Source organism: Protopterus annectens, chromosome 16.part0, assembly GCF_019279795.1.
Source record: "Protopterus annectens isolate FY-2018-M chromosome 16.part0, PAN1.0, whole genome shotgun sequence".
Classification (NCBI taxonomy): Eukaryota; Metazoa; Chordata; order Ceratodontiformes; family Protopteridae; genus Protopterus; species Protopterus annectens.
Window position 1 is genome coordinate 611376943 of NC_056750.1, and position 26682 is coordinate 611403624.

The 26682-nt window shown below is 42.6% G+C and overlaps 1 protein-coding gene across 1 annotated transcript in view; it reads right to left on the reverse strand.

The window, feature by feature from the left end:
• Positions 1-26682, reverse strand: part of SEC16A (SEC16 homolog A, endoplasmic reticulum export factor) — a gene marked incomplete in the record, with an annotated part of 1997470 nt that overhangs the window by 1546906 nt on the left and 423882 nt on the right. The window contains 2 exon segments of the mRNA XM_044058481.1: positions 11885-12023; positions 12107-12168. Of these exon segments, the coding sequence (XP_043914416.1) occupies positions 11885-12023; positions 12107-12168 (201 nt within the window).

Consider the following 26682-nt stretch of genomic DNA (forward strand, 5'->3'; position numbering starts at 1 on the left):
TGTTCCCTCATGGTATGTAAAGTTTCCTCAAAGGAGTAGTCTTCTGGAGGAGATGCTGAGGGAATAGACTCTTCAGCATCAGAATCTTCATAAGGGGGAAAAGAGTATTCCTGTTCCTCAGAAGAATCTGAGGAAATTGAAACCTGGTCAGAGGAAGCATAATCCTCCTCTTGTCTTGGCCTTTTTTCAGGAGGGGGATGGGAACCCCTGATTAGGGTAATTAAATCTTCAGCCATCTTAAGCATTTGTTTCTTAGGCATGGGGCCTTGTGCTGGAGACTGATGTACAGTCTTTTTTGATTTTAATGGAGTTTTAAGCTTAGCATAAGATTCAATGGTGAGTGTAGTTGGTCTGAAGACACCTTCTGCAACCGAAGGCATTTCTACTGCACCGGAATCTCCTTCTGCTATGGAGTCGGAAGGGCCTAAAGAAGAAGGCTGTGCCGGCCTAGTACTCTCCGCTTGTGAATTAGAAGCCATCTGGGGTTCTAATTCAGCGGTCGTCAGGGGCTGCGTAGGCGCCTCACTGAAAAACGGAAAACTGGCGATAGGTCCAGCCGAGGCCTCGGAGTCTGGTTTGGGTCTAGACTGCCTATCCTTATCCTTGCGTTTTTTATGCATGCCGGTCGTCGGTTGCTCCGACGGCATGGTATAATTAAATTTCCTACCAAAGTAATGTCGGGCGAAATCGAACCGACGTTTGATAGTTTGTTTAATAAACCTAGCACAAAACCGACAACCTGTGACATCGTGGTCTGGGCCTAGGCAAGGAATACAGTAAGAATGAAAGTCCTTATGAGGTATTTGCTTCCCACAAGAAATGCAATTGTTAACTTTTTCTGACATCGGACTGAGGCAAGAAAAGGTTCCCCAATGGGGTGCTTAGCTTTATTGAAGACTTCAGTCTGAAATTCAATTTGAAAATCTCAAGGGTCGGCCGACCGGCACTTGCGAACTGCTTCTGCTTCGGGCACCGCACAGCAAGAAAGACTGAAGAAAATGGCGTCGGACGCCTCTTACATACCCCTGGCCCACTGACGTCAGGGAAGAAGTGACAGCAACCGATGCCGGACCAAGACTTTGGAACTCGGGCCGACTGTGAGACCGCCTGACGGCAGGATAACCCAAGTGCGATGACTGCAGCAGTGTAACACGATGAACATCAGTCCTAGCCTTGCTAGCCCAATTTTATAAGGGGGTAGTTTTAATTTGCTGGGGGCGTTAAAAACGGAGATAAATGTACACCGGACCAGTTTTCAAAGTTAATGAGAGAGAAAATACAGAGTCGAGGGATACAAACAAAAATTAGTCTGGGGGTAGGGAGGCTAAGCAACATGATATCGTGCTCACTGCAGTTGCCCAAAACTAACATAAGTCACTAGTTTAGGTATTATTAAGTTTACAGGAGTTTAGGCAGATTAACTATTTTTCATACTTTGTAGGTTTTATTTTGAATGATGACACTGTCCATTGGATACTTTGGCCGTGCTGTTAAATGGCTCCTTTATTCCACTACTGGCACTGAGTTACAGGCTTGCCTAGGAGTAGAGGGGGTGTTTATAGGATTTGTTTTGAATGGCGATGCTTTCCTTTGGATACTTTGGCCGCGCTTTTAAATGGCTCCTTCAGTCCACTACTGGCACTGAGTTACAGGCTTGCCTAGGGGTAGAGGGGAGAGTTTTGTCCAGGATTCCCGAGTAAGCACGCTATCACAGAATTGTACTGTTTTATTGTTATGTACTACTTTACTCTCTTGTATGTCTGGTCAGTTTTTGACCCTGAGCCGAGACTAAAATCTGTCAAGACTTATTCAGTGCTCTACCTTAGTAAACAAATTCAAATAAATAAATTGGGGCAGTGAGTGTCTGATGCACAACTGTGGCATTTTCTTCAGGAAGGGCTGTTTTACTAGTAAATCACAACATCTTTGCGATTTCCGGGCAGTAGCCATGTCTCCCTGGATGGTGGAATGGTCTAAAAAATCATTTTTACATAACACTGTTAACATTTTACAATGATGAGCCCAAAGCATATATGTTTCAATGTTGGGTCAATGACAGCTAGTTAACAAATCAGTAAAGGATAAAGACCAGAAGACTGGTATGTACAAAAATATCTAGAATAGAATTAGAAGCAAAATTAGAATAAATTCTAATATGAAATATGCAGACTACACATCCAGAGTTGAGCAGCTGAGATGTAAAGAGCAATGATCCAGGCTTACATAACAGTACTCTCTTCCAAGTTAACATAGGGAATAAAATCAAACATACAGACGTATATTGGTCACGTTTTGAGGTATGCTTGTTTTACAGTTAATTTCATTCCCAGTTATATTCCCAATGTTAAAGATGTGAGTGGTAATGAAAAAAATGGAAGACTGGAGAGTGTTTGACTGTTTTAGTTTCATTGTTTAGTCAGCCTCTCTCAATAATCATATCGAAGACATGTCATGGGTACGTATTGGAACATTATTTTCATACTGCAAAGCATTATGTGCAGCCAAAAACAATGCACTTCTTTAGAAAAGCAGCTTCTTATTAATGTTGTGGTTTCACAGCTACAGCCTCACACGTTAATTTCAATGCAAGGTATACCAGCTGCAAGACTTAGAAAAAACTTGTTTTACTAGGAAGAAAAAACTCTCACTCATATATTTAGCATGGAAAAACAATAGCCTCTACACTAACAAGTAGAGAGGTACTGTGGGTGCAGCACTTCATGACATTATGTCAGGGATTTTTAGTTCTGAAAAAAATTTCATGAGGCAGTCCTTAACAAAATACAATGCAAAAAAACTCACTTTCTGCATCATAAATTGTACAGTTTAAATTGTTGTATAGTTAAGGAGGTAATATCCAACTTCAAAGGGTTGTTACTCAATTTCCTTTCGACATGACCAGTATGCTTTAAATTCTTATACAATGTAAAAAGGCACAGGCAAACCATTTGGTAAAACTTGCGAGAAAGACTCTGTCAGGCTACACTCTCCACTGTATAATAGCTTAAACCTCCTGTGGAGATGACCTATGGGATACGCAAATGACCCTTTAAAGACATACCAGTGTTTCAGCTACATAGCTTCTCAACATCCAAGACTTTCACCTTTTAAGTTTTTACGAGTACATTGACACAAATAAAGCATAACCCCACTAGCTGCAGACTTACCATGTTTTGGTCTTCTTCTGACCTTATCACTACAGCATAAATGGATTGTTTGTCTATACTTTAGTATAAAATAAAGGTTTAGGTCAATAAACATAAGAATGCCTGCAAAATATCCCAAACATCCAAACCAAAGGTTAAAAAAGATCACAGACACAAATCATTCAGTAAAATCTGGAAGAAGGACCTTGTAAGCCTAGAGTATTGAGGTGTAATACCTTAAATCTCCTGTAGTGAAGGCTCAAGGGATACATGCAATCCACTTGTGCTGTATAGACTACATCAGAAAAAGACCAAAACATGGCATGACTATGGCTAGTGGGCTTGGCTTTACTGGCCTGATTATAACAGCAATGACTTAAAAAGTAAAAGTCATGGACATTCAGAAGCCATACAGCTGAAACACTGGTATGTCCCTTAAAGGGTTTACATACACCGCATCGGCTTTCACTACAGGAGGTTTAGGGTACCACACAGTGAAGACTCTAGGCTGGCAGGGTCTTCCTTGCGGTTTTTACTAAATTTTTACACAGGTGACTTGCATATGTACTTACGGATGTTGTATATTTGGTTAATATTAAAACACAAGCAGATGATAAAGTTCAAATCATGCAGTAAAACTAGTGTATAGCAAAAAAAACAACATATATGATAACCTACAAAGGAAAAAAATATTCACATGAATAAGTTTATAAAATAAACAACTGTGCAAGAAATCCTGAAAATTTTCATCTCGTGTACGTGTGTAGAAATAAATATATGTGGGTGTGGTTGTCTATATATATATATATATATATATATATATATATATATATATACACACACACACACACATACATACATACATACACACACATGGTTTCACTTTAGAATCTCGAACTCCTGAAATATCGAATTTCAGTAGTTCAAGACTGAAATACCAAAGTGCAGAAACCCGAATGTGGAAATGTCAAATCTGCAGTTGTGGAGATGCGTACGCTTGGGATTCCCCTGTGTTTGTGATGTGCGATGTGGTATGTGGATGTAGACAGAGATTCAGGTAAGTGATGTTTACTAGGGGTTTTGGGTAGGGATTTTAGTGTGTGTGAGTGTGTTTAGAGTTTTGAAGTGGGGTTAGTGTAGGTAGGCAAGACTGAGTGTTTAAATGTTGAGAGTGGTGGTATCTGTATGTATGTGATGTGTGTTTGTGCAAGGGGAGTGTAGAATGTGTAGTGGTGGTTTTTGTGTGTGCGTGTTTTTCGTGCAACCTTGGAGTTTTATATATATATATATATAAGTAGCGGGGCTGTGGGGATGCAGGGGGACTTGCCCCCTGGTTATATGTAGGGTCTGCGCATGTATTTGTTTTGTTGTGTTTGTGTGTGTTTTGTTGGTTTGTAGTGTAGGGAGGAAGGTGTATGTGTGCTTTTTTGTGTGTGGAGTATGTATGTGGGCAGTCGCGATTTTGAATTTCCCACTTTTGGGCTTTCGGGTTTTTCAGTGTTCGGCTTTACAGTCTCGAGATACCGAGTTTTGAATTTCTGGATTGTAAAGTGAAACCACACACACACACACACACACACACACACACACACACACACACACACACACACACGTATATATAAGTGGATATAAAAAGTTTACATACCCCTGTTAAAAAGCCAGGTTTTTGTGATGTAAAAAAAATGAGACCACAATAACTAATTTCAAAACTTTTCACACTTTTAATGTGACCTATAACCTGTACAATTCAAATGAAAAACAAATCTGTTAGGGAAAAAATATAAAAAAAAGTACAGTTTTGTACCTACCATAAATGTAGATGTTCGAGGATTCCATTGCTGCAGTCCTGACTATTGGGTATAGTCCGCGTCCAGTCGGCCCGAATACCAGAGTATAAGGCTGACGTCGGTCAGGGCGCATTAGACTGACGTCAGTACGTCAGGGTACTAATGCGCATGACCGACGCCATATCCTCAGTCTTTTCTTGCCCCAGATGTCAGAAGACCCTAAAAAGACAAGTCCCAAAAAACCTGCACCAAAAACATGTACAATATATACAACAATATATACAAAAATAGAAGCATGAAAACTCACCTACACAACCACCCCTAAATACAGAGGGAAGGAGGGAGGGTAAATTGGACTGCAGCAATGGAATCCTCGAACATCTACATTTATGGTAGGTACAAAACTGTACTATGTTCTTCGTCTTCCATTGCTGCAGTCCTGACTATTGGGTAGAATCCCAAAGCAGAGGTAAGGGAGGCTGGCAAATTATAAAGTGGTAGGAGCTGACAACATGCCTTGTAAAACAGCTGTGGCAAAACCAGCCCTAGACTTAGAGTAGATAGGAAGGTGATAATGCCTAGAGAAAGTATGAACTGAACTCCAAGTAGCTGCTTCCAGAATATCCTTAGTTGCCACCCCCCTTAGAAATGCTGTTGAAGTGGCAGTAGCCCTAGTGGAATGAGGCCTAATCCCAGCTGGAATCTCCTTGCCATGATGGGAATAACAAAATGCAATGCAAAAGCCAATCCACCTAGAAATAGTTTGTTTTGACACAGGCTTGCCCTGAGAACTCAAAGCAAAAGAAACAAACAACTGCTGAGACTGCCTAAAATCCTTAGTCCTGCTTAAATAATAACGCAATTGCCTGTGTACATCTAAAGTGTGCAAAATCTTTTCCCCTTTATTTTGAGGATCTGCAAAAACGTAGGCAAATGAATAGTTTGGTTTAAAGCCACACTAGAAACCACCTTAGGCATAAAAGAAGGATTAGTGCGTAATGATACCCTATCCTTATGGAAAATCAAAAGGGCTCTACTGCCATAAGGGCCTGCAACTCAGACACCCTTCTTGCAGAAGTAATAGCCAACAGAAAAGCAGTCTTCCATGACAAATATTTCAATTCAGCAGTAGCTGCAGGCTCAAAAGGTTGTAGAGTAAGTTTTTCCAACACAAAATTGAGATCCCAAGCAGGAGTAGGAGCTCTACGTGGGGGTCTTATATTCTTTGCCCCTCTAAGAAACTGCTTGAACAAAGGATGCGAAAACAAAGGTGGGTCACAATCATAGTGAGCTGAAATTGCTGCAGCATGAATCTTTATGGAAGAGAAGGACAAACCTTTGTCCAATAATTCAGTAAGATATTGAAGAGCCACACTCAAATTAGGCTCAGAAATCTCCAAATTCTTTGCTGTACTCCAAAATAAAAATCTCTTCCATTTTTCTGCATACACTTTCCTTGTACTAGGTCTTCTAGCTTCCATAATCACATTTAAAACTTGTTGAGGAAGTTGAGACCTGCTGTGTTTCAACACAGAATATGCCATGCTGTTAGATGAAGAGAGTGTAGCTTGACATTGAGCAGATGACCGTCCTTCTGAGATAACAGATGAGGAATCAGAGGCAAAGGCCATGGAGGCTTCTTTACCAGACTCCGTAGTAGAGGGTACCAGTGTTGCGAGGCCAATCTGGAGCTATCAAAATCATCCTTGGCCTGTCTTGTCTGACCTTTAACAGTACCTTTGGAAGAAGAGGTAGAGGTGGAAAGGCATACACATGAAGGTTTTTCCAACTGAAAGACAGAGCATCCACTTTCCAAGCCGTGTGATGAAACCCCTTTGTGCAATACTTTGGCAGCTGGTGGTTTAGTGGAGAAGCGAACAGATCTATGTCTGGAGTTCCCCATGACACTGTCAGTTTCTGAAATACATGAAGATCCAGTTTCCACTCGTGGGGATCCATGATTTGTCTGCTTAACACATCCGCTAAGGAGTTCTGTGCTCCTGGCAGAAACCTTGCCTGAAGAGTTAGTTGCAGGCTTAGCAGTCTCCCATAAAATCATTGCTTGCCTGCATAGAGGATAAGAATGTGTTCCCCCTTGCTTGTTGATGTACCACATGACAGTTGTGTTGTCTGTTAGAATCAACACCTGCCCTGGAAGAAGTAACTCCTTGAAAGCCATTAATGCAAACTGGACTGCTAACATCTCCTTCATGTTGATATGTAGATGCTGTAGTCTGGCAGGCCACTTGTCTTGTATCCACTTTCCATTTAGATGAGCTCCCCAAGCAATGTCCGAGGCATCTGTCGTTAAGATCTGACTTGCCTCTGGCCGGGTCACAGAGAGTCCCTTGTTTAGGTGACATTCCTGAGCCCACCACAAGAATTCTTTTGAAGGCAAGGTATTATTTGAATGACAGTGTCCAAATCCTGGCAGTGCTGTGTCCATACATTTTGAGATACCATTGTAACTTCCTCATATGCAGTTTGGCATTGGGAAGCACCAGAATACAAGATGCCATGAACCCTAATGCTTGAAGGACTGTCCTTGCAGTCAGCATGGACTGATGAGATAGTTGATGGAAGTAAAGTGACAGACTCTTTTGTTTGTCCGGGGTTAAAAAGGCCATCTGGGCTGCTGTATTCAGTCTCACACCCAGAAAGCACATGTCTTGAGAGGGTACTAGACTGGACTTTATTTCGTTCACAGAATACCCTAGGCATCTTAGCACTGCGATAACATATTCCAGGTGCTGTAGAAGAACTTCCCTTTCTTGAGCCAGAATCAGGCAGTCGTCCAAGTAAGGATAGATTTGAATTCCTTGAAGCCTGAAGTAAGCTATCACTGGAGCCAGAACCTTTGTGAACACTCTGGGCAGTAGATAAGCCAAAGGGCAATGCAGAGAACTGATAATGAGAATTTCCAGTTGAAACCGCAGATATTTCCTGCAACTTAGCCTTATAGGCACATGAAGGTAAGCTTCTTTGAGATCTAAAGTTACCATCCAGTGATCTTTGCCCAGCAGAGGTAAAAGCTGTTGTAACGTCAACATCTTGAACTTGGGAATGTCCAGATAAGTGTTGAGGATAGATAAATCCAAAATTGGTCTCCACGTGTTTCCCTTCTTTGGTACAAGGAACAGGCGAGAATAAAATCCTAGGCCCCTTTCTGATACAGGGACTGGCTGAATGGCCCCTATGTGAAGTAACTGTAAAACTTGCTTGTGAGCCTCTTTTCTTTGTTGAGGAGGAACGTCTGGCATGCCTTTGAAAGGGGCATTGTATGGAAATAAAATCTGTAACCGTGGTGAATGATATCCAACACCCATTTGTCTTGAGTAATTAAATCCCAATTTTCTTTGAAAAGAGACAGTCTTCCTCCCAAAGGAGCTGCCAAACGTGAATCTGCTGGCAGCTGAAAAACAGGTCATTGGGTCTGTTTACGAAAGGACTGACCCCTGCCCTCACCAGAAGTCTGAGCAGGTGAACTCCCTGTTCTAGGCCTAAAAGAACCTTGAGCCCTGCCCCTACCACGTCTAGACCTACCCCTAGACTGAGAATCATAAGCAGGATATGTCCACCCCTTAGCAGGCCAATTTCTACTAAACTTCGGTGGCTGCACCTGCAAAAATCTTTAACAGTTTGCATAGACTTAGCTTTGTCCTCCATTTTCTTTAAAACTGCTTCCACAGGCGAACCAAACAACACATCAGACTGTAAAGGAGCATCCAAAATCCTTGTCTTAACATGCTCAGCTAAATTCTGATCCTTCAACCAGGCATGCCTGCGAAGAACAGAACTGGTAGCAGCCACCCTCGAGGAGGCCTGTACAGCATCAAAACCACATTGCAAAGAATGCTTACCCACTTGTTCAGACACATGAACCAAATCCAGCAACTCTTTACACTCAATACCTTCCGCCAAAGCATCCACCTTAGATTTCAATTGTGAAAGGAGATAATTCTGATATTTTAGCATGTGAAACTGACAATTCAAAGCTCTCATGGCTAGAGTGGAAGAAGTATACACTTTCTTTCCCCACCTATCCAAAGCCCTTGCCTCTTTATCAGTGGGAACAGGATTTTTAACCACAGAAGCCTTTACACCCTTAGGCCCTTGAGAAATAGTTTCTGGGTCCGCCCTAGGACTCAAACAAATATTTATGAGCTTCGGGCACCCTATAATACCTATCAGGCTTAACAGGAGCAGGAGGCAAAGAGTCAGGGTTCAGGGAAGCCTCTGCAAAAACATCTTCCACCACATTCAACATAGGAGGAATAGCTAAAGGCCTATGCTGGGGTAAAAACAAGAACTCCCTAAGCCTTTTCCTGGAGTCAGAGTAATCCTGGCCTTCCCATTTAAAGTGCTCCCTCATGGAATGCAAAGTCTCTGAAAATGAGAAATCCTCAGGTGGAGAAGCTGTAGGAGTGGAATCATCCACATCAGAATCAGAATAAGTAGGATACTCCTGCATATCTTCCATAGAAGATTCTGAAGCCTCTGAACACTGTTCCAAACTATCAAACTCCGGTTCCACCCTAGGCCTCTTATCAGGCGGGGGCATAGAACCCCTAATCATAGTAATCAAATCTTCTGCCATTTTAAGCATATGTTTCTTAGGTACAGAACCCGAAATGCTAGGAGAAGCCCCCACTGAAGCTGAAGTAGGCCTACCTCTCAAAGAAGTTTTGGCAACAGAAGGAGAGGCCCTAACTACCTTGGGAAGAGAGGGAAGAACAGTCACCTGAAAAGCCCCCTCAGCCTGGCCTACCTCCTGAGAAGGCACATCCTGTAAGAGTATAGTTTCTGCCTGGGACTCCATGGAAACTCCTGGCAAAACCTCCGGATCCACTGAGCCTTCTAAAGAACCGACGTCCGGGACTGCCGGTTCCTCAACCCTAGGCTTCACTGTTTTATCTTTGCGCTTCTTGGAGGAAGCGGGCGTCGGAGCATCCGACGGCATTTTATAATTGCAACGCTTCCCAAACACTAACCTGGCACAGTCTAACCTCCTCTTAATAGTGCGTTTGTTAAACCTAGCACAAGAGCGGCAACCAACAACGTCGTGCTCAGGCCCTAAACAAGGTATACACAAGGTATGATAATCCCTATGAGGTATCTGTTTCCCACAAGAAATACAGTTATTCACTTTTTCTGACATCCGCTAAAATACTGAGGCAAGAAAAACTAAAATGTTCCCCAACGGGGTACTTAGCCAACTCTGTTTCGGTCTGAAACTCCGGTTTCGGAAATATTTCAGTACGCCAACCTGCACTCGCAAAACTGCTTCTGCATCGGACCATGCGGCAAAAAAGACTGGGGATATGACGTCGGTCATGCGCATTAGTACCCTGACGTACTGACGTCAGTCTAATGCGCCCTGACCGACGTCAGCCTTATACTCTGGTATTCGGGCCGACTGGACGCGGACTATACCCAATAGTCAGGACTGCAGCAATGGAAGACGAAGAACATCATACAATACACTGGTTGCATAAGTCTGCACACCCTTAAACTAATACTTTGATGAAGCACCTTTTGATTTAATTACATCTTGCAATTACATACATCTTGATCTATTCTTCTGAAGAGAAGCATAATAAAGGTTTGTAATTTAGCTCCATATAAAACGGAATACAAAATATGAGAAAAAAATCACTGATACTGTAACTGGCAAGACCACCTACTTCAATAAATCATAAAAAGGAATGAGCGGTTAGTGTCTGCACGGACATATGTACCAGTGAAACTGCCTACAGTGATACACATTTAAAACAGTACTAATCTCTGTAGTAGGAAAGCATTTCAGTAACAGACTGCATACTGCCAACTGAAGTCAATTTCACAGTGCCAAAGTACTCTTGAAGATTAATGAACAGCACAAACTGAAACTAAATATTCCTTTTGTCTATCTTATTCCACGGACTTCTAAAGAATGTCAAATTTCTATTACAAATACAAAACTTCTCTCCAACAATTATGCATGGTATTAATTTGCTGTTCAACTACGGAGACATTTAAGGTTTGTGTCCCATTTGCTTTGGAGTATTTAAAGTCTTTCAACTTCTCCCATTAGGGTTCACCACAGGGCATCACCGGTCAGCAGACTGATTGGCAGTGGTGTTTTTTTACAGTGTCGAGTTGCCAGCCCAGCGTCCAACCTTCACAGAAGGCACACATCCACCTACTGCATGTCTTTAAAACTCACTCAACCGCAGGGAGGACATGCAGACTATAATCGAACCAGACAACCGCTTGCTGTGAGGTGAGCATGCTAACTGCTGCACCACCATGGCCGACCACACTTTGGAGTATTTAAAGTAAAATAATCAATTCCAACATTTATGGTTTGATCTTAAAAAGAACACAGATTAACTGTGACAAATTCTTTGAAGCCAAAAGTCTCCAAGCACATTTCTACAAAAATACAATCCAAAACAGACAATTTTAGTCTGGTTCCTCACACAGAAATGCAGCCACTTGCAAAAAAAAAAAAAAAAAATCTGCCCAAGGAAACAATGAAGGTGGGTAAACACAAACATTATGACTTACTATTACATAAAAAAACAGCAATGTAACTAGTATGAGCAAACCAGGAGCAGAAATAATAAATCTATTAATTAATCAGAATATACATATTTTGCCTCATTTTCAACATAGTCCAGAGGTTGTATTTAAACTAACTAGATATAATTTGACCAGGACACTAAGTGAATGTTCTTTGCTTTAAATACTATGAACATGTTCATCCTGTCAAACCACCAATTTATTTTGAGAGTCCCTTACTTTAAATACTTCATTACAATGCACCGAGACACTTCTTACTGGAGCAGAAGTTTTCAATATGGAAACTTAAAAGAATAATGTAGAGGGCTTTGATTCCTGTCAAGAGACTGCACTTACTTTCATTCAATTACTTCATACCACCCAAAATACAACTGCTGAAATTCTTACCCCATTTTGTCTACACAGGAGTATGACGACATCCCAAAGCAGTTTGGCAGATTCTTTATCAATTAAACTCTCATTGTGCAGACACTCGGTAGCCTTCTTCTGGGCAAAAGTGATTACATCGGCCTTATGAGTTTCCTCCCTAAAAAGCAATTATTATTACAACAGTTACCAAGCTGCAGACCAGCTTTGATGCACAATATAGAAGTTACATCATTTCCTTACTTAACAAGCGGCCCATGGAATGATCTCAACTCTTCTTGTTCAGGTAGGTGCTGTAACATGGTCTGCAAAACATACAAAAATTTATCTTAGTAGTGTTCAAGCAAGTTTTCTTTCATAATTTCCTAAAACTATTTGTTTGGGTAGGTGCTGTAACATGGTCTGCAAAACATACAAAAATTTATCTTAGTGGTGTTCAAACAAGTTTTCTTTCATAATTTCCTAAAACTATTTAATAAACAAGAACGGTACCTTGCTGGCTAGGCTTAAGTAGGCCCTTGGGCCGATAGCCTAGTACCTACCTATGAACCTATTAAACTGTTTGCTATCAGACACACAACAGGTCAGTCAGCAAACAATTCTTTAGCATCTTCATCCATGTAACAGAAGATGGATGAGAGTTGTCCACGTGTTAACACAAGAACTTAAAAAGTTCTGCACACCTAACTTTACCAGTAAAGAACCCTAAGACTGAATTCTCAATCAACTTTCCTTAGCAGAACATCAATCATCAATAACTGTATCCTGCATTGGTGGTGTGCAAGAATAAAGTCCTGACTACGGTCCAAGCAACAAGAGTTCAAACAGAAGCATTACAGCATAGACACTGATGAAAAGTTAGCAATCCTAGAGGAGAAGACAGGTGCATGCTAAGGGCACGTGTACAGTACGGCTTCCCTAGTGGAGGCCATGGAAATAACTGTTTGGTGCTGTCTGTGGGTGGACCGGGCAGTCGTGCTGACATACACCCCTTGCAGACATGAATAGTAATGCAGTTCTGACACCCACTGCACATCCCACCATTGATTTGCTGCTGGGAATGTGCATGGGGACAGGGCAAAAAATGGAAAATCATGAAGCAACCTTGACGAATGTCTAAACAGTCTTCTCAGCCTATCCTCACCATCAGTGATGAGGGAACACATTGGTCAGTGACCTTGTGAGGGCTGATGATTGGCAAGTAACAAGGATGAAACTACAAAAAAACTTCAATGCAATGCAAAAAAATAGATTACTGACAAACTACATTCATGTGATAACACAGTTTTGTGAGCAACTCACCACAGCAGTAGCTGTCCAAGTTTGAGAACTAATGCTGCAATAGGAATCATTACCCACAGAAATTAACTGAATATAGATGTCAGGCAGATATCCATCTTTCCTGTACAACTTTCAGAGGTTTGCAAATGTTCCCAACAATCTAAGCACATCCCCTGCTTCATGACTTTGGTCTGATGAATGATTAAATGGTTCAGAAGCCTGCACACTTTTCAGTTCTTCTTTTGGCCTAGAGTAACTGTCAGTGGGGCCTGGTTGAGGGCTTTTCCTGCCCCTGGTTCTCAGTCTGTACAGCCCTTGAGAACCTAAGACTAAAAAATATAGCAGTGTTTCCTGTCAATTGGACACCTTCTAGGCAATAACTCAAGCAAAGAGCCCCAACCCTATGTGCAGATGGCTGACCAGAGATCTCTGCTTACACAGTAAATCTCTGTCTATGTATGTATTTCTACACACACACACACACACACACACACACACACACACACACACACACACACACACGTGCATGGGTCTGTATTATGTCACTGAAACCCAACTTCAGCGACTAGACATTCCTCGAACGTTTTCATCAGCGATTGTGTTTCCCCGGGACATGAGTTAGTTGCCCAACATACTGAATGACAGCCACACTATAGTATATCAAACCCAACAAAGTGGGTAGATATATATATATATATATATATATATATGTATATATATATATCTATATATATATATATCTATATATATATATATATATATATCTATATATATATATATCTATATATATATATATCTATATATCTATATATATATATATCTATATATATATATATCTATATATATATATATCTATATATATATATATATATCTATATATATATATATATATCTATATATATATATATATACACACACACACACACACACACCAACTCTGAGATTGCAATACAGAGGGGAAAAGGGCAAATTTCCATCTGCTGGCAAACTAACTCACTTCCCTGGGAAAAATGTCCACCGATGTGAATGTTTGCTGAACAGCCATTCACTCAAGTTGAGTTTTGATGATGCCCAAAAGTCTGCAGTGTGCAATGACTGGAGCCAGGCACTTTGTGAACACCCTCGGTGCTGTAGAAAGACCAAAGAGCAAGGCACAGAACTGAACATGCCAGGAACCTACACAAAAACTTAAGAATTTCCTGAACATGGGATGAATGGGGATGTGAAGGAAAGTATCTTTTATACCTAGAGATAACATGCATCTTTGTGGAAGAATAAGGGGGAATACAGTTTGGAGCATCTTGAGGACTAAGGAACCTTATAAATGGAGCCCTGCTGCCAAAGCTCCCAAAGGAGCTTTGTGAAGAGGGGCAACTGCTATTGCGAGGGGGGGGGGGTTGAGGTATGTCCCTGAAGGTTGGGGTGGAATGCCAAACCATGAAGTATCCTTTTTTTTTTTTTACTATAGAAAGAACCTGGGTCCTTTGAGTGATGCTTTCCCAGACCATGCAAGCATTTGATAGGCAAAGGGAAAGAAGTCCGGAAAGGGAGACACCTGCAGGGTAGTCACAGACTCCCTGCTTTGTCAGGAAAGGACTACCTTTGCTGTGAGGATAGCGGAGAACTCCTAGGCTTCTGTTGTCTCATGGATCCTCTGGAAGACTTACTGTAGGGATGCTGAGTGTGGCTATAGACGAAAACAGGCTTAGAAGGGAAGTTCCTGTGAAACCTAGGCACAAGAGAAACCAGGATGCGTTTTCAACTCCTTGAGTTCCTTGTTTTTTTCTTTTCCTGTAGGGACTTAGAGAGGCTGCTGCCTTACCAAATAAAGCCGAACAGTCTAGTGGTGCATCCATTAACCTGGATTTGAAGTAATCCTGGAAGGGCTTGCAGTGTGAGCTAGAAAGTCTTCTAGGAATTGAACCAGTAGCAGCTGCCTGGCACAACTCTCCGCAGTAACATAAAGTACAGTTTTGTACCTACCATAAATGTAGATGTCCGAACTGGATAGCATCTGCAGTCATAACAAATGGGTTGTCCTGTCGTCAGGCAGCCCTTCGGTCGGCCGGATTCCAAAGTCTGGGTCCGGCTTCGGCTGATGTCGCACTTCACCCGACGTCATCTCTGCTGGTCTTCTGGTATAAAGGCATCAGCCGACGCCATTTTCCTCAGTGTTTCTTGCCCCAGATGCCAATTGCCCTCTTGGAAAGCTAAATTTTGGATAAAAGCCAATGTTTCCAAAATAGTAGAAGGCAAACACAAAAATAAACATGTATGTACATATATACAAACAAATACACCATAAGAGACTCCCCCCCCCCAGCTAGCTATTAGGAGGGTAAATACCCTAGGAGTACCACAGAGGGGAAGGAGGGAGGTAATCCTGACTGCAGATGCTATCCAGTTCGGACATCTACATTTATGGTAGGTACAAAACTGTACTATGTCCTTCATGGATGCATCTGCAGTCATAACAAATGGGTAGAATACCATAGCCAAACTAGGGGAGGAGGAATAAAAATTATGGTGTAGTCAGGATCCCTTGCAGTACAGGAGTGGCAAACCCTGCTCGGGATCTAGAATATAGAGGTAAATTATAATGCTTGGCAAATGTATGCACGGAGGTCCAAGTAGCCGCCTCAATAATGTCCTTGGTTGCCACTCCTCTTAAGAAAGCTGTGGTAGTGGCTGTAGCCCTTGTAGAATGAGGTCTTATGTTCTGTGGAATTGGTTTTCCATGGTAGGAGTAACAGAATCTTATGCAATTTCCTATCCATTTGGAGATTGTCTGTTTGGAAATTGCTTTTCCTTCCCTTCCTGTTGCATAGGCTACAAAGAGCTGGTCAGTTTTTCTGTTACCTTTGGTTCTGCCAGGTAGTAGCGTAACTGTCTATGTACATCCAAGGTATGCATTATTTTTTCACCTCTGTTTTGTGGATTGGGAAAGAAGGTAGGTAGGTGGATTGCCTGGTTTAAAGACACTCTGGATACCACCTTAGGCATAAACGTAGGATTAGTTCTCATGGACACCCTATCTTGATGGAAGATTAGGAAGGGTTGCACTGCCATTAAGGCCTGTAGTTCCGAAACCCTCCTTGCTGAAGTAATAGCCAGTAGGAAAGCAGTTTTCCATGACAGGTGTTGTAGATCTTCTGCTGTTGCTGCTGGTTCAAACGGAGGGAGTGTCAACTTTTCTAGTACAAAATTCAAGTCCCATGCTGGTAATGGTGGTTTCCTAGGAGGTTTTACATTCTTGATCCCTCTGAGGAACTGCCTGAGTAGAGGATGTGAAAAGACAGGAGGATCAAAGCTGTATTCTGCTGAAATAGCTGATGCATGTATCTTGATGGAGGAATAGGACAGGCCTGTATGTAGAAGCTCTGCCAAGTACTCCAGAATGTTAGCAATATCTATGTTCGACACATCTTTTCCTCTTTCAGTACTCCAAATGACGAACCTTTTCCATTTTCCTGCATAGTTCCTTCTTGTTGAAGGTCTGCGGGCTTCAAGGATAATGTCTTTAACCCTTTGTGAAAGGTCTGGGTTAGTTACTGCTATGTGATGTTCCAGGCAGTCAGTTGCAAGGTTTTTAGGTTTGGATGTATGATGTTGCAGTTGTTCTGAGTTAACATCAGAGGCATCAGGGGTATTGACCACATTTTCTCCCGAGACATGCTCCTCAGCAATGGGTACCAGTGTTGTCTTGGCCAGTTCGGAGCTATCAGAATTATCCTTGGACGTTCCTCTTTGATTTTCAGTAGTACCTTGTGCATCAAGGGAAGAGGTGGAAATGCATATGCTGTCAGGCCTTTCCAGCTGAAGGATAGAGAGTCCACCTTCCATGCAAGTGGGTGGAATGTCCTTGTGCACAATTTTTGAGCTGGTGATTTAGTGGGAAGCGAATAGATCTATTTGTGGCATTCCCCATTTCTTTGTGATGGCCTTGAAGATGTCCGGGTGTAGCATCCATTCGTGAGCATCCGAGGTGGTTCTGCTTAAAATGTCTGCTAGGGTGTTCTTTTCCCGGTACAAATATTGCCTGTAACTGGATGTTGTGGCTGAGAGCCAGATTCCAAAGGTCCAAAGTCATTCTGCATAGGGGGTAAGAATGAGTGCCTCCCTGTTTGTTGATGTACCACATGACTGTGGTGTTGTCTGTCCTTATCATCAAATGGCCTTCTTTGAGGAATGGTCTGAATTTTAGGATTGCCAGTTTTACTGCCAGCATTTCTTTCTGGTTTATGTGCAGGTGCAGCTGGTCCTGAGTCCACAGTCCTTGTACGCATTTGTCCAGCATGTGTGCCCCCCATCCTAGGTCTGAGGCGTCCGTTGTGATGGTTTGGTTTGCTCGAAGGTTGTGGAAGGGTAAGCCTGGGTTTGACTGGCATGCCCGAGCCCACCATAGGAACTCCTGTTTTAAGCATGGGATTAGTGGTATTTCTGTTTCTAAGCTGTGCCTGTGTTGAGACCATAAATTCTTTAGGTACCACTGTAACCTTCTCATATGCAGTCTGGCATGTGGGACCAAGATTATGCATGATGCCATGAAGCCCAAGGCCTGTAGAACTTTTCTTGCTGTTAGTTTGTTCTGCTTTGTTAATGCCAAGAAGTAAAGAGGAAGCTCTTTTTGTTTTTCTGCAGTTAGGAATGCCATCTGTTTTACTGTGTCCAATTCCGCGCCCAAGAAAGTTCTTGTCTGGGATGGTATCAGCCTTGACTTTTGTAAATTGACTGTGTATCCCAGGGCTTGTAGCAAGTAAATGACCCTTTGTAAATCTGTTGTCAGCTTGCTTTTGTTGTCCGCTTGTAACAGGCAGTCGTCCAGGTATGGATAAATTTGGATTCCCTGTACTCTGCAGTGAGATTACTGATGCCAGGCATTTTGTGAATACTCTGGGCGCAGTAGATAAGCCAAAGGGCAATGCTGAGAATTGATAATGCTCTGATCCTGCAAGAAATCTGAGGTATCTTCTGCAATTTGGTCGAATGGGGACGTGCAGGTATGCCTCCTTGAGATCTAGAGTTACCAGCCAACACTCCTTGCCCAGCATGGGAAGATGTTGCTGTAGGGTCAGCATTTTAAATTTTGGGACAATGATGTATGTGTTTAAGATGGACAGGTCGAGAATAGGTCTCCAGTTTTTCTCTTTTCTTGGTACTAGGAAGAGTCTGGAGTAGAATCCTTTGCCCTGTTCTGTTATTGGTACTCTTTCCACAGCTCTCATTTTTATTAATTCCGCTATCTGGTGCAGGGCTTCTATTTTTTTATTTGGGGGCAGGTTTGGCATTCCTCTTTTTACTGGTAAAGTGTGGAAGTGGAACCGTAGCCTTGGTCTATAGTTTGCAAAATCCACTTGTCTTTTGTGATATAGTGCCAATTTTTCGAGAATAAGGCTAACTTTCCGCCTAATGGTGCTGCTAATTGCTCCCTGGTAGGCGGAGACAGAGCCAAGTCACTGTGATTGTCCGTTGCAGTGGCAGTGGTTGTGTCTGTGCCTCGGTTATTGCCTTGCCACTGTCGCCCTCTGTAGGCACCTCCTCTGCCCTGATTTCTGCCCCTCGAGCGCCTGTTCCTGCCCCTTTGTCCTCTTGTGGAGTCAGGAAAGGACCAATTTTGGCAGGCCAGTTCCTGCTAAACCTTGGGGCTGAACCTGTAGGAAATCTTTAACTGTTTGTACAGATTTTGCCTTCTCTTCCATTTTCTTCATTACCTGCTGGGCAGGTTCCCCAAATAGACTGGCCTTATCCATAGGAGCATCCAATAGCTTAGCTTTAACATGATCCGGTAAGACCTGTTCTTTCAACCATGCATGCCTTCTTATCACTGTGCCAGTCATGGCTGATCTAAATGAAGCCTCCAGTGCATCATAGCCACATTTTAAAGAATGGTTACTAACCTGTTGGATGTTATTCACCATTTCTAATACATATTTCTTATCTAAAGCTTCATCAGAGGACAGCTTTTTAATTAACTGATCAAGCATAAACTCTTGGTATTGGATCATGTGAAACTGACAGTTTAAAGCTCTAGCTGAGAGAGTAGCAGAGGTGTAGACTTTTTTCCCCCATCTAAGGACCTGGATTCCCTTTCAGAGGGGATAGGGTTTTTTGCTGTGGTCGAGGCTACTGCCTTAGGCCCCTGGGATATAGTTTCGGGGTCTGCAAGTGGGGCCTTGTATAGGTGGTGATGAGTGTCTGGCACCCTGTAAAATCTATCTGGTTTGGCAGGGGCTGGAGGTAAAGAATCAGGTGCAGTGCAGACATCATTAAATGCATCGTCCACAACAGACAGGACAGGAGGTATAGCTAAGGGCCTATGTTGTGGTAAGTGCAGAAAAGTCCTAAGCCTTTTCTTGAATCAGAGAAATCTTGTCCCTGCCATTGGAATTGTTCTCTCATGGCATGTAAGGTTTCCCAAAGGAGAATTCCTCTGGTGGAGAGGCAGCTGGAATGGATTCTTCAGCATCTGAATCTTCATAATTGGAAAAAGGAGCCTCTGGCTGGTCTGTAATGTCCGAGTCATCCGCAGAATCATCAGAGGACACAGGCTCGGGGGGCTCTGCCCTAGGTCTCTTTTCTGGGGGCTGAGAGGCCCTGTCTGGGTGAGATTGGGATCCCCTAATTAAGGATATTAAATCTTCTGCCAGAGTAAGCATTTGTGAACTAGAAGTGGGCCTGAGTCAGGGTGGTTTAACAGGCACTGATTTAGCTGATTTGGCTGTTTTAGCCCTGGCAAAGGCCTTAATAGACATGGCTGCAGGAGGCCTAGCAGCACCACGTGCTGGGGTAGAGATATCCAAAGGGATGGTGTCTGATAAATCAGTAGGAACCACAGTTGTAGGCAAAATTTCTGAGGCTGATTCAGGTAAGGTAGCAGGAGCCTCAGTAGTAGTCATGGATTCGGCTGAAGATTGACCAGTTTTCTCGGTTTCGGCTGAAACCGAGACACTCGCTTTGCTTAACCGTGGTTTCGCCGAAACCGCGGACCGCGAGTGTCGGTCTTTTTCTTTGCGTTTTTTAACAATTTGGGTAGTCGGAGGATCCGACGGCATAATGTACGCAAAATCTGAGCCAAAAAACTGTTCAGCAAACTCCGACCGACGCCTAAGCGTTCGTCGGTTGAAGGAAGCACAGGCCGAACAGGCTGCTACGCCGTGGTCTGGGCCTAAGCAAGGCAAACAGTAAGAGTGGAAATCTTTATGAGGTATTTGTTTCCCACAAGTTGAACAGTTATTGACTTTTTCTGACATCGGCTGAGGCAAGAAAGAGTCCCCAACGGGGTACTTAGCTTTTAGAAGTCTTCGAAGTAGTATTCGGTAGTAGTAATCTCTGGATCTGACCGACCGGCACTTGCGAACAGCTTCTGCTTCGGGCGCCACGCGGCAAGAAAGACTGAGGAAAATGGCATCGGCTGATGCCTTTATACCCGAAGACCAGCAGAGATGACGTCGGGTGAAGTGCGACATCAGCCGAAGCCGGACCCAGACTTTGGAATCCGGCCGACCGAAGGGCTGCCTGACGACAGGACAACCCATTTGTTATGACTGCAGATGCATCCATGAAGGACATCTGCATTTAATGGAATGTTTTGCCTCTTGGGAGAAAGCTCCCAAGACAGACACAGCCTAAGCTTTTCACTTCTGAATCTGGAGGATCTGCAATGGGACTAGATGTCTGAGACAAAAGCTCTAAGGAGTACTCTGTCATACGTATCTGATAATTAATGATTCTGAAAGCCAAGGAGGCTGATGTAGAGGGCCTTTTTAACCAGTCTCTCAAGGGTTCTACTCTCTTTGTCTGATGGGAGAAGATTAGAAGAGAGAAGCTTCCTAGACGTTTGTCTGTAGCTACAAAAACAACTGCTGGGTCTGCAGCAAAGCACCTAAAGAGGAATTTACAATCCTCAGAGATTGTTAGAAGCAATCTGGCCTCTTGGGGGCTAAGGCCTGGGAGTCTGGGATTTGTGAAACATTGTGAAAGGCATCCAGAAATGCAGGATGAACAGGTGGAACTGCAGAGGGGCCACTGACATCAACTTGTAGAAGTGGATAATACCTTTTCTGGACTTCAGAAATTTGGGAAGTATCCCATTCAAAGTGTTCTCCCATTTCAGCAGAGTTTCACCAAAGGATCTCTTCCCATGGGGGAAATCAGACTTCTCTTCAGGGGAAACGTATTCCTTGGGGGGTAACTGATTTGTGTGGAATAATCCAGAGATTCTTCTTCATCAGAGGAAAATTCATCCAATAAGTCATTACCCCTAATCCTTTTCTGAGAAGGTTGGGAAGTAGCTGTAGGAGCAAGCTGACAGGAAGGCAGCTCAAATGCCATGAAGGCCTGAAATAAGCTTTGAGAAAAGGCCTGTCCAATCTGTACAGGCCTCTCTGGTGGTGGGTAAGTGCTTATTTTTTTTGTTTTTTTTTGCAGGAAAAACTATCCAATGCAATGTCAGTAGCACAGACGAAGGCCTACAGTCAAATGTATCTGACTGCATCCCTTTTCTTGCTTCAGTGCAAGGTACTCCCCCCCCCCCCCCAGGACCCTCCTTACTTATGAGCCTAGGATCCCCCACAACATCCTGACTGGCCATCTGTTCGACCTCCACAGATGTACTCATGGCCGAAGTCAAGGTGGTCTCAGAACTGGACGAGGCCTGTGAACCTCTGGGGTGACAAGGACCTCGGGAGAAACAGCTGACACTGGAGGTGCAGTGGAAGCCGCAGTGTCTGAGGTTTCTTGGCCTTATGCTTCACGTGCTCAGCATCGGACCCTGACATATCTCTCCATATGCTTAGCTAGCAACTTAAGCCATTGGTTTTCTAAATATATAACAAAAGAGGAAAGCCTGCTTCTAAGGGCGTTTGGAACAAAGGACTGGCAAATGCTACAGAACTTGTCATCGTGGTTAGGCCTAAACAAAAAGAGACCCGGAAAATGGCTGTCCTTGTGTGGAATTTGTCTTCCACTGCCCTTCCTGGATGACATAACCAAAACAGCAGTGAGACAGAAGATTCCGCAATGGGATACTTATATGGCAAAAAGCTGAAATCGCAAATTCTGAGGATGGTACATGCGTACATTGCTTTTATGGCCTATGTGCAACATCCCACGTACCCTACAGTAGTATAAGCTTCAGTATACCGGTTGATGTCAGGTCGCCTTCAGGCAGGAGATCACCAGGTTAAGAATACTGGGGCAAGTGAATAGAAGGACATCATAAAGGACTTCTATCTATACAAGGACAAAAATGAGGTACTCCTATTGTAGGTTCCCTTTTTGTTTTACCTTTAAAGGTGCTAAAAAAGACTTCCTTGTCTCAACCTGTAAAGTAACAGAGTGTGTGTGTGTGTGTGTGTGTGTGTGTGTGTGTGTGTGTGTGTGTGTGTGTGTGTGTGCGCGCGCACAAGAAAAAGAGCCCAGTTGCTGAACCAAAGTAGCTTTCTGTACCACCGTGAAATATTCTTTACCAGGCTGAGGTAAAACTGGTCTGCTTGCTATGGCAACAGAAATGGAAAATGTCCCTCTATTCCTATGTTGCAGTATTCTTAGTGTGGGATTCACCGCCTCAGGAGACCCGAACGTCGGCTCCTATATAAAAGCTTAAGCCTGGCTGCTGTAGGTGTCTGGGACGTCACACATAGGGCCATAAACCAGGTACCTTAAATGTGATGTCTGCACGCACAGACCACAGAAAGTACAGTTGTGTACACTTAACATAAATGTAGACGTTGGAGTGTATTCACTGTTGCAGTCATCACACTTGGGTTATCTGCCTGCAGGTAGCCCTCAGTCAGCCTGAATACCAGAGTATTGGATTTCTGCATTGGATGCTGTCGCTTCTTCCATGACGTCAGGTCGTCAGGGGTATACAACATGCAGCCAACGCCATTATATTAGGTTTTTTTACCCCAAATGTCAGGAGCCCCCAAAATAGGAAACAATTACATACTTTCGTTATGGAAACAGTGCAATCCCTAGCCAACAAACTATCTCAAAATACCCTAACTATCACCAATCCCACACCTGATAATAAAATCCCCTTCAAGCTTGATCCAGTACCAACATCTTTTATTAAGTCCTTACTGAAAAAACTGAAACTCACCACCCTCTTAACAGACCTATTACCTGCTGAATATCTCCAAAAAGATGCTAAAGAAATAGCATACCTCATTTCAATTTTAATCAATAGAACAATTCTCGAAGCCTATATCCCCTCCATCTGGAAAATCTCCAACATTATTCTTCTACACAAAGGGGGAAATTTCACTGAACCTTCTAATTACAGGCCTGTAGCCATTCTATCTCCCTTGGCTAATGGAAAAATGTATTCAAAAGCAACTTCTTGCCTATCTGAATCAAAACTCTCTCCTAGCCCCTCCCAGCATGGATTTAGACCCTGCCATAGTACGACCTCTGCCCTCCTCTCCTTCTCTAATACAATAAATCAAAACCACAATAATAACAAGCTCTCCTCTGCCCTCTTCCTAGACCTATCCACAGCATTCGATATGGTAAACCACTAGCTACTCTTAGATGCACTAAAATCACTCCTCATAGATAACCTAGCAATAAGTAACAGACAACAAGCTGTACTATGGAAAGATAATCTATCATCCCTTTTACCAGTCACTCTTGGAGTCCATCTAGGATCTATACTGGGTCCCCTCTTATTCTCCTTATTCATTAATGACCTACATAAAGTCATCCCAAGTGCAACTTGTATTCAATATGCAGATGACGCCACCTTAATCTGCTCTGTCACCTCCCCCTCAGATCTACAAGCATGATCACAAATCACTTTCAACCAAGTAGAGAACTGGCTCACAGGTCGCAGACTATTACTAAACCCAAACAAAACCAAACCACTGCTCTTCTACCCCACTTGCACGATCTCCTCACCACCTCTCACAATAACATCCAACAATGGAACCATAATTTCCCCAGAACCTAGCACTAAACTACTGAGAGTAATCGTTGACAAAACCAAAAACTAGGCTCTTTAAATAGGATTAAGCAATTTCTAACCCCATCTACTAGAACTGTAATTGCCCATACACATCTGCTATCAATCCTTCTTTATGCCTCAACCATCTTTGCTAACTTATCCAAATCAAATCTCAATAAACTGAACAGTTGCTACAATAATATTGCCAGATTTGCCACAGGGTCATCTTTTAGAGTCCATCACTGTGTTAACCTTCAATCATTAGGCTGGCTAGAATTACCCAACCAACTGCAATATAACCAACTGATAGTTGTTCATAAAATTTTGTACAACCCAGACAACACACCTGTACTGAAAAACATCACCCCCTACAGTAACCTAAAGACGCTTCGCTCTTCCAACAAATTACTAGTGCAGGCTGTTAAAACAAACAATTCAGCAGGTGTATCACTAATCTGCAACTCTGTCTGAAAAAAACTGGAACCTTCTTCCTGCGGAACTTACCAATGACCCCTCCTTATCCCAATTCAAAACATCTCTTAAGAAATACCTGAAAATGCATTGGCTTTGTCCCTGTACAAACCCTGAATAACCCCCAAACAAACAGAATATGTAAATGTGAACCTCATCACAAGATTATATCTGTGAGCCACTAACCGCTTACAATTTTGTAAATCTCTCTCCTACAGAAAGCATGAGAAGTAAAAAAAATAAAAAAAATCACTATTTTCTTTCTTAGATACTAACTAGCAACCTATCCTGTGTGTATGTGACTTAAAATTGTACCTGTCTTTATATGTATTGTTAAAATGTGTATGTGAATTGAAATTGTTCCTGTCTATATATGTGTGTGTGTATATATATATATATATATATATATATATATATATATATATATATATATATATATATATATATATATATATATATATATATATATATATATATTTTTTTTTTTAATTTGAATTTTTGTAATAATTCACTGTAACAACACTAGTAATTAGTAATGTACACTGGGAACTTTTCTCCCTGGGCCTCTGCTGAAAATGGACCTGTATCCAGTCCGACTTTCCCGGTTAACAATTGTAAAATAAATAAATACAAGTAAATACCATTGCCATAAATTATGGCCAAAAAAGAGGATAGGTAGAAAGTATAGAAAAGTCAGGGGGCTGGAGGGAGGGTAACCAGGACTGCAACAGTGAATACACTCGAACATCTACATTTATGGTAAGTGTACACAAAGTACAGTTGTGTACACTTACCATAAATGCAGATGTTCGAGTGTATTCATATATATATAGTATGTGCATGTATAGTATATGCCACTAGTAATTGCTCTGTCTTCCTGAAAACGATGGTTCTGTCCAAGTAGAATATAAGCTGTCTGTGTACGTCCAAAGAATGCAGAATTCTCTCCTCCCTGTTCTGTGGATTTGGTAAAAAGTTGGCAGATGAATAGTTTGGTTAAGAGCCACACTGGACACCACCTTAGGCATAAATGTTGGGTTTGTCCTCAGAGAGACCCTGTCTGGATAAAATATGATAAAAGGTTACACAGCCATGAGTGCCTGTAGCTCTGAAACTTGCCTTGCAGAAGTTATTGCTAGGAGCAGAGCTGTTTTCCAAGATAAAAACTTTATATCAGCAGTAGCAGCTGGCTCAAAAGGCGGCAGGGTGAGTTTTTCCAAGACACAGTTGAGGTCCCATGCAGGTATTGATGATCTTCTTGGAGGCCTTACATTATTGGCTCCTCTGAGGTACTGCTTTAATAAAGGATGAGAAAACACTGGTGGCTCTGTAATGAGCCAAAATGGCTGAGGCATGAATTTTAAATGATGAAAAAGATAGGCCTTTGTCCAGCATCTCGGTTAAGTATTGCAAAATCTGAGGAATATTTGGTACAGTTGTATCCGTTCCTTGTGCCTGGTTCCAAGCACAGAATCTCTTCCATTTTCCTGCATAAGATTTTCTAGTTCTAGGCCTTCTAGCTTCCAAAATGACATCCATCACAGCTTTACTGAGAAGTGTGTTTTGTATGACTACATTATCCGCCATGCTGCCAGGTTTAAAGTCCTGAGTTGGCTGTCCGGGATCTGATTGTTTTGCTGGGACAGTAGATGAGGTATTTGAGGTAAGGCCCAAGCTGGGCATTGAGACAAGTTCCTTAGGATTGGATACCAGTACTGGCGGGGCCAGTCTGGGGCAATCAGTACCATCTTTGGCTTCTCCTGTCTGACCTTTAGGAGTACCTTGGGTAGGAGAGGCAGTGGAGGAAAGGCATATACTGATAGGTCTTTCCAGCTGAAAAATAGGGCATCCACTTTCCATGCTTGTCTGTGTTAAGTCCTTGTGCAGAATCTTTTTAGTTGGTAGTTGTGAGGGGAGGCAAACAGATGTCCAGGCATCTCCATTCCCTTGTTATCATGCTGAAGACTTGTGGATCCCGCTGCCACTCGTGGAGATCCATGAGGCTTCTGCTTAGTTCGTCTGCCAGAGTGTTTTCCTTTCCTGGCAGGAATTGTGCCTGCAGATGTACTTGGTAAGTCAATCCTGTGTCCCACAAAGTCATGGCTAGTCTGCAAAGAGGGTA